Source organism: Hemibagrus wyckioides, linkage group LG24 (assembly GCF_019097595.1).
Source record: "Hemibagrus wyckioides isolate EC202008001 linkage group LG24, SWU_Hwy_1.0, whole genome shotgun sequence".
NCBI classification, from domain to species: Eukaryota; Metazoa; Chordata; class Actinopteri; order Siluriformes; family Bagridae; genus Hemibagrus; species Hemibagrus wyckioides.
In genome coordinates this window covers 4,220,140-4,233,073 of record NC_080733.1, presented here as the reverse complement: position 1 = coordinate 4,233,073, position 12,934 = coordinate 4,220,140, and the positions used below count along the sequence as shown (strand labels likewise).

At 40.4% G+C, this 12,934-nt stretch overlaps 2 protein-coding genes across 3 annotated transcripts; one reads left to right on the top strand and one right to left on the bottom strand.

Moving 5' to 3' along the window:
- Positions 1 to 81: 81 nt before the first annotated feature.
- On the bottom strand, positions 82 to 7,264 carry nudt1 (nudix (nucleoside diphosphate linked moiety X)-type motif 1). 2 transcript variants are annotated; one of them, XM_058378096.1, is made up of 4 exons: positions 7,125 to 7,264; positions 5,451 to 5,602; positions 3,094 to 3,239; positions 82 to 3,001 (listed from the first exon to the last, which is right to left on the bottom strand). In XM_058378096.1, exons 2-4 carry the CDS (start codon positions 5,600 to 5,602, stop codon positions 2,829 to 2,831), a joined length of 471 nt encoding a protein of 156 aa, XP_058234079.1. In that variant the 5' UTR covers positions 7,125 to 7,264; the 3' UTR covers positions 82 to 2,828. The 2 variants fall into 2 exon arrangements, with proteins under 2 accessions (XP_058234079.1, XP_058234078.1); XM_058378095.1 differs by lacking the exon at positions 7,125 to 7,264 and adding an exon at positions 6,618 to 6,772 and having other exon boundaries at positions 83 to 3,001.
- mrm2 (mitochondrial rRNA methyltransferase 2) lies at positions 7,203 to 12,419 on the top strand. Its single transcript, XM_058378093.1, has 2 exons — positions 7,203 to 7,506; positions 8,948 to 12,419. Exons 1-2 carry the CDS (start codon positions 7,203 to 7,205, stop codon positions 9,370 to 9,372), a joined length of 729 nt encoding a protein of 242 aa, XP_058234076.1. The 3' UTR covers positions 9,373 to 12,419.
- Positions 12,420 to 12,934: the final 515 nt, after the last annotated feature.

The following is a 12,934-nucleotide window of genomic DNA, read 5'->3' as shown; positions in this document are numbered from 1 at the left end:
ACAGAATCAGCGAAATGTTCATTAAAAAATATAAATGAATAAGAGGAATAAAAATAAAAAAAAACTGCACTGTTTATTTTATTCTGTTTTATTCTATTTATTTCCCACCGAGTCCAGAAGATACAATAATCTGAATCTGCACAAGTGAACCAGTTCAGAAGTTTACACTCGCTCGATTCTTAACAGTGTTGTTACCTGCGACCACCATGTTTTTATGATCGTTGTTCATGAGTCCTCCAGCTTCTGCACACTCCACACAGCATCTTCTGCATATCGGACACCTTTCCACTGAATATAGGATGATGAGAGCCATCTTTATACACTGTGAACTACTGAGGGACTCATTACAAAAACCCCAAAGCTTCACTGATGCTTAAGAGGGCAACATGATACATTAAGATTAACATCTGGACCAGGATGATCGGTGTAAATTGTCATTATCTGGAGAATGTAAATATCTCATTGTAGCTTCTGGGGCAGGATTCAATTATATAAACAAAATAATATTCATTGACACTGATCATCCCGCTCAAAAGTTGACACCTCCTTGACTCTTTAAAATAATTAACATTTTCCATATGTAAACTTAAGACCACAACTACAGAGGCATTTTAAGGTGCGTGACATTTATTGGGACATTTAAGTTTGCTAAGAAAGTGCAAGCAAAACAGCAGAACAAAAATGAACATTTTGCATGAGCTGCTTGTTTCTTCTGAGTGCTAATGGAGTCTGTCATAATGCTGATGATACAAAAACATCCCAGTTTCCAACAGAGCACTCAGACAAATTCACTTCTTTATGATGCATTTACATAAAACATAACACGTTGGAATAACCGCATTAATTCTGTTCGCCCGGTCAGCCGTATGTGAAGTGACTGCACTTACCACAAAAAAAAAAAGCTTGATGAATAAATGTAAACATCCTGATTTCAGTTGAGTACTACCTGTTATAAAATACTAATCCAAGATGCTTGAAATAGTCTTGTTCTTTTGCTAAAGTCTAAAATTTGTAAATGAAAATTACACCGATCAGGCATAACATTATGACCACTGACAGGTGAAGTGAATGACACTGATGATCTCATCATCATGGCACCTGTTAGTGGGATATATTAGGCAGCAAGTCAACATTTTGTCCTCAAAGTTGATGTTAGAAGCAGGAAAAATGGACAAGCGTAAGGATTTGTGCTTTGAGTTTGACAAAGGGCCAAATTGTGATGGCTAGACCACTGGATCAGAGCATCTCCAAAACTGCAGCTCTTGTGGGGTGTTCCCGGTCTGCAGTGGTCAGTATCTATCAAAAGTGGTCCAAGGAAGGAACAGTGGTGAACCGGAGACAGAGTCATGGACAGCCAAGGCTCATTGACGCATGTAAGGAGTGAAGGCTGGCCCGTGTGATCCGAAAAAGTATCCTTTAAGCCTTGTAGGTTGCAACTTATAGTTAAAGGATCTTCTGTACTTAAAATATCTTGAGGCCAGATACTACAGCACACCTTCAGGTGTCAGGGCTGTTTTGGCAGCAAAAGGGGGAACCAACCTAATATTATGTAATGTAATACCTGATCGGTATACTATCTACTATAGATTTTACAGAAAATGCTGAACACATTTCTGACTACGTTCGAAATATTTCTACCTGCTGTCAGTTTTTCCAGTGTAAAGGGTAAAAAAAAAAAAAAACCCCGCTAATATCTGAACGACAAACTAATAACAGAAGTCAGTGAAGTAAACCCTTAAACAACGTCTGAGATAAAAGCTATAAGAATCTTTCTATATCCTGCCAAATAATACTGGCTAAATATTAAAAAAAAAGAAAAAAAGTTTTACAGACAATACAGAACATGTGTTAGGAAAACGTACAGGGATTGAAAACTTGCTTCAGAACATTACCGTGATATTTAGAAACAGTATGATGTGGCTCGGTGGTCCTTCAGTGCACTTACATTCAGCTTCACAAATTAATTGAATAAAAACCCTGCAAGAGATGTTACTGCTTTCTTCCTGCTTCGGAGGGCAGTTGAGTATAAAGTGCACCTCACAGGTTAGATAACATCACTACTGAACACGGTGTTTAGTGCTCAGATTAGTGCACAGTGGAAATAAAAGCCGTCTGGGACGTAACATTGTCGGAGAAGTTAATATAAACTAAGTTCCAGTGTGATAGTGTTGCTTAATGATGGATGATGAGACATTAAAGTATAGGAATGTAAGAAAGCGTCTATATACGATTTGTTTGAGTTGGAGAACATAGAAGTGTTTAATGATGCACTAGCTAGCCTACGATGCTGCTTGAAGCATCATGACAGAAACGCATGTTATTAATCTGATAAATGTTTGGGTCTTACACTGGTGAGAGATGAGTCATTATGGTCACAATGCAAAAATTCAACCACTTGAGATATCGTCCTGTCATGTCATTTTTAATCATTACACTTAAAAGTGAACTAATATTTGAGGCAATGTTTCAGATGAAACCTTAACATTGTTGGTGAGACGTAAAAAAAAAAAAAAAAAAGGACTTGAGGTTCATTTTGGATTCTCAGCCAAAATATGTTTCTAGCAGGAAGAAAATGATTGTAAGAGTTACGTAGGTATGCAATCAGGTGCAAGGCTCATGGACATTATTCATAGATAAATCACAAGTGGTCACCTGAAGACTCCTGTGATGGCATTCACCTGGACGTGTGTTATAAACCAGTCTGAAAAGGCTCCGTGTGTCACCAGGACAAGCTGATGATATTGCTAAGAGTCTGTTTCTTCCACACGACCCCTACAGCGGAGTGTGAACAGAAGCGTCGCCTCCTTACATCTCTGCTCAAGGTCTGATCAAATCTCCTGCACCTCATTCAGCTTTTGTTCCAGGATCACATCATGGCCCTGGAACTTGAAGTAGCCCAAAAACTTTTTCTTCTGCAGCATCAGCGGGAACCACAACACGTCGTCTGCCCACATTTCACCGAAGGGGATTTTGTCCAGATCGAACCACTGAGGCCTCATTTCTAAAAGAAAAACATCCACAGGATATAAACATTTAAACAGTGAAGAGCAGGCCACAAACTCAGTGAGGGAGTGCGGCTAGGTCTGATATTACCTTCTGATTCGGTCGGCTCGCCGCTGTAATCGTCGGCTCGGAAAATGTGGACGTCCATCAGCTCTGTTTCTCCAACGAATTCGAACGTGATGTTTCCGATCTTGTGCAGCGTTTTTACAGTGAGGCTGCTTTCCTCCAACAGCTCCCTGTAATTAAAATACACGGATATTTTCAGTCAGGATAGATAGATAGATAGATAGATAGATAGATAGATAGATAGATAGATAGATAGATAGATAGATAGATAGATAGATAGATAGATAGATAGATAGATAGATAGATAGATAGATAGATAGATAGATAGATAGATAGACAGACAGACAGATATAGATAGACAGACGGACAGACAGATATAGATAGATAGATAGATAGATAGACAGACAGATATAGATAGACAGACGGACAGACAGACAGACAGACAGACAGATATAGATAGATAGATAGATAGATAGATAGATAGATAGACAGACAGACAGACAGACAGACAGACAGACAGACAGACAGACAGACAGATAGATAGACAGATAGATAGATAGATAGATAGATAGATAGATAGATAGATAGATAGACAGACAGACAGACAGACAGACACAGACAGACAGATAGATATAGATAGACAGACAGACAGACATAGATAGATAGATAGACAGACAGACAGACAGACAGACAGACAGACAGACAGACAGACAGACAGACAGACAGACAGACAGACAGATAGATAGATAGATAGATAGATAGAGATCCCATGAGGAAATAAAACACAGGACACTGCACCTTAACATACTCAGAATCTGGGTTATACTGCAATTTAAAAAATAAAATAAAATGTAGAATTTTTCTTTTAAGAGAATTTATTTATGTACATTTAAAAATAAAATCAATATAGTGCTGATAGATTTATTGTGTTTGAGATAAATGTTAAAAAAAAAGTGTGTTTGTGTTGTATGTGTGTTGTATTTCTTCAACACCTCTGGGTTTTTATGGAAACTGAACGACATCAGTAGGGTTGTGGGCTTGTTCATATTTTTCTGAACAGTCATATTTCCTGCGAGTTCCCCGCTACCCTCTGAGCATTCTACTTTAAACAGAAGGAATTTTAATTACATCTATATTTCTGGTCTGGAAATATCACAAAAGAAATGGCTGTCATTTTGTATAAGACTCTTGCCCTCTTGATCTTGAGATTATATGAGTAGTGTTCAGATTTGTATTTGTGTGAGGTGAAAATAATAATGCAAGAGCAATACCGCCTCACTGGGATAGACAAACAGTTAAAGGTGCATTAGATAAAATTAAAATTAGACCTCATAACCGTTTGTTCAATCCCGTTTTAATGTAGTGTGTCTATAAAACAACCGACATGGGGCACAACCAAACAAGCGTTCATCACCTGAATTCAGTTTTCCTAACGGGTTTCTTAGGGACTTCACACACTTTGCTAATCTTTTATCATGTTAACGGAACAATTATGGATTTTTATATTCCTTACTTCTACAAATGACCTGAAAGCTACACTGATCAGGCATAACATTATGACCACCTGCCTAATATTGTGTTGGTCCCCCATTTGCTGCCAAAACAGCCCTGACCAATCAAGGTATGGACTCGAGTAGATCCCCGAAGGTGTGCTGTGGAATCTGGCACCAAGATGTTAGCAGCAGATCCTTTTGGTGCACAGGGGTCAGCAAGGGCACCCTGACTGGTCTGTGGCTATGCAGCCTCATACGCAACAAACTGTCATGCACTGTGTATTCTGACACCTTTCTATCAGAACCAGCATTAACTTCTTCAGCAATTTGAGCAACAGTAGCTCGTCTGTTGGATCGGATCACACGGGCCAGCCTTCACTCCCCACAATGAGCCTTGGCCGCCCATGACCATGTCTCCGGTTCACCACTGTTCCTTCCTTAGACCACTTTTGATAGATACTGACCACTGCTGACCGGGAACACCCCACAAGAGCTGCAGTTTTGGAGATGCTCTGATCCAGTGGTCTAGCCATCACAATTTGGCCCTTTATCAAACTCGCTCAAATCCTTACGCTTGTCCATTTTTCCTGCTTCTAACACATCAACTTTAAGGACAAAATGTTGACTTGCTGCCTGATATATCCCACCCACTAACAGGTGCCATGATCAGGAGATCATCAGTCTTATTCACTTGACCTGTCAGTGATCATAATGTTATGCCTGATCGATGTATGTAGAAATAAGAAATTTAAAAAAATCTACGTTTACACCTTTGAATAAACAAATCCACAGAAACACAGCTGACGAATATAAATGTTGCTGTAATGCAGAGCGTGTCTGTACGTTGTGTCTCTCATCACAGTGCATAAGTTTAATGGTTCTCCTCACCGTCTCGCCGCTTGTTCGATGCTCTCTCCAGGCTGAACTTTGCCCCCAAAGCCGTTCCATTTCCCAGCTCCGAAGCCACGCTTCTTCATGCCCAGCAGCACACGACCGGGCTGCACCACCAGCACCAGCGTCAGCAGCTTCCTTGTAAACATCTAATAAAACACATCGACCTATTTAATACACGCTTAGACTCAATCCCAAATGGCACCTATACAGAAGCAGCTTATTACACCACGCCTAGTGCACTACATTGCTTGTTTTTATTTTATCTTGGCCACAAATATTGTAGTCATTAAAATGTTATTATACTACAGCCAGGTTAAATGCTGAAATCTGATTGGTCAGAATGTGTGTTTTATACCACAGCCAGGTTAAACGCTGAAAGCTGATTGGTCAGAATGTGTGTTTTATACCACAGCCAGGTTAAACGCTGAAATCTGATTGGTCAGAATGTGTACCCTGTTTTCCTATTACAGCACGGTTCAGAAAGTAGTCCCGGCTGTAACGGGAAAATTAGTTAATATTAATGCGCGCGTTCAATACATTTCTCACTATCTAAGTCTAACAAAAAACTGAATTAAAAAACGTGATGTTTAACAAAGTAAAACGTATAATCGTGGATGGGAGAGAGAGAGAGAGAGAGATACTGCGGTAACAAGTTTTATCGTTGAGAGAACAGGAACTAACTTGTCTCTCAGGTGTTAAATCTATTATAACTATAAAATGTACAAAGTGTCATTCATTAATAAAGCAATGTAATCACTGCCACACTGCTGTGGCATAATTGTTATAACCCATTTCACACCGTGCTATTATATAAAAATAATTCACTTTCTCCCCATCATATACTGCCGCATCACCCCCCCCACACACACACACCCCCCCACCACCACGTGCAGAATTGCATTTTTACAGAATATCTGCATGCTCTGCTGTGTTATTCCTCTTTATAAACAAGGTAAACATATTACTATCAAACAAAAAACATTTGCAATGTTTTCCCCACCACTAATTGATACAGACGACAGCTATGATTAATGAATACAATTTCTCAAACTAAATGAATCAATTCCGCATAAGGACACATGCAGTTTGTACTAATATTCAGGGATGTCTCAGTCAATAGACAAAACATACAGTGTAAATAATATTAATATAATATCTTACTTGTTCAAGAACGTATTACAAGCTTATTGTTGTAATCAAAATACGGATTAAAACCAGTAAATGCTACAGTACATACACACAGTACTGAATGGACTACAGGTTCATTCCCGCGTTCATGTGTTTACACTCCGCCCGCTGTGTGTTACACTGAAATAATCTCGACTGGAAACATCGACTTTTAACTACATTTAAATACTTAGAGAAAACAACACATGTTATAAATTGACAGAAAGGTTAAGAGTCCTAAGAGTATCCTAAAATAAGTGCCTTTTTTCATTTTCATTTTTTTTGTAGTCGTAGTATTAACTCTTTCGGGTTCTAGGAAACTGATGCACTCTCCATTCCAGTAGGTGGCGGTAAAGCACCAATATGGCTATAACGCATGAGCATGCGTTATAACAACCAGCATGAGTTTGTGACAGTCATAATCAGGACATGACGGAAAAACATGTCGAAATTATTTGTTATTTGTTATAAAATTGTTTCTTAAAGGTTGTTAAGTCTTACCCTGGGTGTTGGTATGGATGTCTAGCCTAGAACATCTTGGATATTTTATTCCCCTGAGCATCCAGACTCGTAGAAATCATGTGGAATTGTTTATATTTGCCAGTTTGTCGCATTCACACCACGGGCCAGCTCCTGAAGAAAGCTCCTGTGAGGTTTAAGGGGAAGAGTGGTGCAGAGCAGCGCTGGCTGGAGCGACAGGTGAATGACCCCTTCGTTAAAGCAGCTCACCTTCAGCACTTCCGCTGCAGGAGTGCCTTCAAACTGCTGGAAATTGATGAGAAACACCGCCTGCTGAAGCCTGGACTCAGTGTCATAGACTGTGGTGCTGCTCCTGGAGCCTGGAGCCAGGTAGCAGTGCAGAGAGTCAATTCAGCTGGAGAAAGTAAGTATTTCAGAGGAGTTGGGTTTAGAGATTATTATTCTGTATTACATGTTGGAGAAATAACGTAACCCCTATGAAATGAGACTCCGGTGTCTGTCGGCACAGGAGAGTCTTTAGGACTCAGGATAACATTATGACCACCTGCCTAATATTGTGTTGGTCCCCCTTTTGCTGCCAAAACAGCCCTGACCCATCATGCACCGACACCTTTCTATCAGAACCAGCATTAACTTCATTTTTTAGCAATTTGAGCAACAGTAGCTCGTCTGTTGGATCGGATCACACGGGCCATCCTTCACTCCCCACAATGAGCCTTGGCCGCCCATGACCCTGTCTCCGGTTCACCACTGTTCCTTCCTTGGACCACTTTTGATAGGTACTGACCACTGCAGACCGGGAACACCCCACAAGAGCTGGAGTTTTGGAGATGCTCTGATCCAGTGGTCTAGTCATCACAATTTGGTCCTTCATCAAACTCGCTCAAATCCTTACACTTGTCCATTTTTCCTGCTTCTAACATCAACTTTCAGGACAAAATGTTGACTTGCTGCCTAATATATCCCACCCACTAACAGGTGCCATGATGAGGAGATACTCTTATTCACGTCACCTCTCACTGCTCATAATGTTATGCCTGATTGGTGTATATAACTTTCTCCATTCTCAGTAGCATGAAAGTCTGGCTGGAAGGTTTTTTGGGATTAGTGACAGTAATTATTTTCAGCTTTGCGTCAGGCCGCACCATACCTCTCAGTCCCATGACCCATTATTTTCCTATGCAGAAACATCCAGTGTTTTATTCTTTATTTGAGTGCAACACAATTACAGAGATACTTGGAAAAATATTCTTACATTTCTGTCAATAATATTTATGCTCAAAACTCTAGTTTCTGGGGCTTTGCCAGATTTTATAAACAGGAGAATATATGACATCGAACCTATCAGAATAGTGCAGCATTTCAATCAACTCTGTCACATTATCACTCGGGTGTTTTTAGACTCTTTCTCAAACAACATCCAGAGCCCTGAAATCCTCCTCCTAGTCCTGATATTGTAAAAGTATAAGCTTTGGTGCATGAGCTTGTAAAGCGAGCCTTCGGTCTTGTTCAAATGACTACATGACAATCCATGGAGCATTTTGTTTCCTTTTGGTGTTTCCAGTATCGTGAATGTGTTTTTGAAGGTGTGGCTTTAGAGGGATCACTGAACTGAAGAAACACTGTACTTAAATGTACCTTAAACCTTCATTCAGAAAGCAGTACATGTCATCCTCTGGCCTGGTGATTTACTAACAAGATGAATAGCCTCTGGCATTAGGTGCATTTTTAATCAATTAACAGCTGATTGATGATTTTACACTCTGAATCTTTAAAGCAATATATTCACATATACGCCTACCTCTGACTTTGCGATTATTTACAGTTTGTTGGTGTTGTTGCAGGGCCTGATTTAGCCAGAGGGTATGTATTTGGAGTAGATCTGCTACACATTGCCCCTTTACAAGGTGCCCACTTCCTGTCCAACTGTGACATCACCAGTCCAGCTACTCATGCTGAGCTGCAGAAGCTCCTTCCTGAAGCCTATGCTGATATCATCCTCAGCGACATGGCACCCAACGCCACCGGGGTTCGGGAACTCGACCATGAGAGACTCGTGAGCATGTGCCTTTCACTGCTGGATCTGGCAGAGAGGCTGCTGCGTCCCGGAGGCTCACTGCTGTGTAAGTACTGGGATGGAGCGCTCACACACAAACTCCGAGACGGTCTTAACCGGGCTTTTCAGGACGTGAAGACCGTGAAGCCCAAAGCAAGCAGGAAAGAGTCGGCTGAGTTGTATTTCCTAGCCAGGACTTTCAGGAAAACTTAACATCGCTCCTCAAGGACCTGAATTATTGATGAGATTTTTTTTTCGAAGGTTATTTTTGAGACATTGTGCAGCAGGGTTTTGTTTTTAATTTTTTTTTAAACAATGGTCTGTTTCAAACTTATGAAAATTATTGCGTAACCACAGAATTGCTTCATTACTTGGTTCTGCAATATCTGCAGAACTGTTTATTACATCTGTTTATGTTTGGCAGAGAAATAATGAACAGAAAATAATCATTGAAAACACAGAAATGGTTGCTAGTTGGTTGATTCATGTGATTTCTTGTGTACTGTATTCCTCTGCATGGTGTGCTTTGTAGTTTAAGGTGGTTTTTACACTGGGCATAAATCAGAGTGTTGTTTGTTCCTGAAACCCTCCACAGTGTGTGTACTGTATGGTTTCAGACTCACCTGATTCTATCGAACCACAGTTACAAATGCACATGGAGAATACAAACATATTGACTTCCTCTGCAACTCATGTTACACGTGTAATTGTGGAAACTAATGATGTCGTCATCAGCTAAAACACACACACACACACACACACAGGTTACTTTACTTAATGAGCAAATTTGGACCCGAGTACAAGCTGTGTTCATGTTCACAGGAATTGCAGCACAGTTCCAGTGCACCCGAAATCACATTTCCTACATGTAGACTGGGGTTCGGTACCACGGCACGCTTTCAGGACAAACTGCTAGCCTTCACATTACCAATTTTTGCTGTGCTCTATTTCAGACTAAACTGAAAGCCTCCTAAGACTTTTAAAGGATTATTAAACGTTACTGGAAATATATTATCTGTCTTCGGCCCCCAAAAGATTAATATCTAATTCCTGCTTTATCCCGCATGAGAATTAAACTGATACATCGGCCAAGATTCTATTATTCTTCTGCCAACAAAAGATGCTGGTTGTTCCTTTCGAGAGCCACATTTTTTCCCTCTCTGTCATATACCCAGAAATCAGGTTGGACTTGTGGATACAGTTGAAAGCTTCCGTACTTCGAGCCTCTTCGACCTCTTTGCAGATCCATTTCACAAAATCCACACTGCAGAGGTTTGTGCCGTCAGCCATAGCTCTTAGAAGTCCTGCGCACTGTTGCAGCAAATCTTAATTTTACTACACTTTAGCTGATGTAGCAGTTTGATTCAGACAGTTACCATCAAACACTGGAGGCTGACCGAGAGGTTCAGTAGCTTATCTCTCATCTCGACATAATGCACTGAACTGTATACGCCTCTGTAGATTCCTTCTGAAGTGTTTTTCGAATGTATACAGACTTTATGAATTATTTAGCCTTAAATTATTTTTATAGATTAAAAAGCTGGGTCTAGCAGCAGGATCCTGTGCTCTCACCGCCATGGCCTGGCATCGATTCCCGGGCAGGGAACCAACCCAGCTAGGGGTTAATTCTGGTCCCAAGCCCAGATAAAATGGGAGGGTTGCGTCAGGAAGAGCATCCGGCATAAAACCTGTGCCAAATCAAATATATGAGGATCGGATGATCCGCTGTGGCGACCCCGAGCATGGAGCAGACGAAGGACGACAACAACAACAATGTAAGGTTGTGCTGAAGCATGAATGGCCTTTCTTTTTTTCTTTTCCAAAGATGAGCTGGAATTAAAATCAAAGCAGTGACAGATGTTTGCAGCTGCGATGCTGCATTTGTGTGACTACCTTGGAATAAAGGAACCGAAAAATAGAGCTTAAGATTAGAGATTCTGATAGAAAATAAAAAAATCTGATCGATGTTAATGAAGCTTCTGGTATGAGTCATTCTTGCTTGTAGTCATTTTTGCTCAACTCTTGCTTGTAGAAACTCATCCTGCCAGTGGATGGAGCTCTTGAGTTGTCTGAACACACTTATCAGGCCTGTGTTTTGAATGGTGTACGGTCCATTTTGATGATCTGCGAAATACATAAATACAACACCGTGTATGCATTGGTTCAGAATGCGTCCTAGTGGTTTCCGAACAATAAGCTAAATCACTTCATCAGCTCCAGACAGAATTGAAATTGCAGTCGCTGTTGTCTGCTGTTGCCACTGAGGCATTATAGCTTGTCATGGTGCGCATTTTTCCTTTCTTTTTTTTCCCCAACCACACTTGATCATGCCACTTTTTAAATAAGCCTAAAGTGTAAATCAGCAGGTCCTTGAAAGGAAAAATAATCCATAATCCCTCAAGTGTCATGATAGACGAGGTAGAAAGCTATTGGTATGTTGTAGCCTGACATGACATCACATAAATCTGCTCCACTGTGTCCTGAATGGACGTAGAAGATTAGACACTGGATGATCATTCAGATCTGGTTATATTCTCTAACTCCTGAGAGGGCCTGTGGGACGCCATGGATCACAAATCCAGGAAATGACACGCCTTTCGTCTTCCTGTTAACAAAACAAAGTAGATGATGAGCACATCAGCAGATTCGGAATCTCTCTAGGAATTTCTACAAATTTTAATCTATTGACTGATTTCTTTCCATCAGAGAATTTGGGAACTGTAACTACATGACTAAATGCTAAACAGCAAATCATGCTATATCTGATCTTCACTCGATATTCAGTTAGTTTCCCCGTAATAGAAGCGCTAAATTGTTTACAGGTTGAGGGGAAAAAAAATCTGTTTAGCCAGTCATGCAATCATTCTCTCATTATGATCTTATGAGCAGGAAAAGTGGTCGGATAAGTGAGCCGTAGACAGCATGACTAATGAGCCTGCTTTGTCCTGAAAACTGCATTTGCAGAAACAAAAGGACACCACGTCTGCTTCAACCTAAGGTTAATTTTAGGTTTATTTTAACTGGAATTCCAGGGAGACCCAATACATTAAAATAGATTAAGATAAATTCAGTAAGTTGATGCAGTAATTATTTTTCCTAGGTTAGAGATTCCCTCTGGATATCGCCCTACACTTAAGAAATATCATGCGAGTTATAGAATGGAATGGGATTTGAATGTATTAGAAGGCAAAATTGCTTGGAGTCAAACTCACACTGATGGAATCTTAAGCAAGTGGAATCAAACATACCGATATATATATATATATATATATAACCTACATATAGTCCTGAATCTGGAACATTTGATTGAAACGGTAAATACAGACTATATAGCCAAGCTTTTGTGGTGATCATCACACTCATGTGTGCTTGCTGAACATCTCATTCCACTAGAAGGCTTTCCACTAGATGTTGGAGCGTGACTATGGGGATTAGTGATCATTCAGCTACAAGAGCATTAGTGAGATCAGACACTGATGCTGTAAGAGTGAGGAGGTCTGGGGTTCAGTCGGTGTTCCAGTTCATCCCAAAGGTGTTCAGTGGGGTTGAGTCAGAGTCAGGGCTCAGTGCAGGACACTCCAGTTCTTCCACTCCAACCTTCTCACACCATGTCTTCATGGAGCTCTGTGCTTATGTGTACAGGTTTGTTGTCATGCTTGAAAATGGTTTGAGTTCCAGCGAAAGGAAACTATAAAGCCACAGCCAAAGACATTCAACATAATTGTGGACTTCCAACATTGTGGCAAAAATTGGTGTCTGGTGATGGTGATGTCCA

Coding starts and splice junctions, on each gene's coding strand:
- nudt1 (XM_058378096.1), bottom strand. CDS start 5,602: ATGTTTACAAGGAAGCTGCTGACGCTGGTGCTGGTGGTGCAGCCCGGT. Junction 3,240..5,450: donor ATCGAACAAGCGGCGAGACG/GTGAGGAGAACC, acceptor TTTTAATTACAG/GGAGCTGTTGGAGGAAAGCA. Junction 3,002..3,093: donor CGAGCCGACCGAATCAGAAG/GTAATATCAGAC, acceptor TTTTTCTTTTAG/AAATGAGGCCTCAGTGGTTC.
- mrm2 (XM_058378093.1), top strand. CDS start 7,203: ATGTGGAATTGTTTATATTTGCCAGTTTGTCGCATTCACACCACGGGC. Junction 7,507..8,947: donor AGTCAATTCAGCTGGAGAAA/GTAAGTATTTCA, acceptor GTGTTGTTGCAG/GGCCTGATTTAGCCAGAGGG.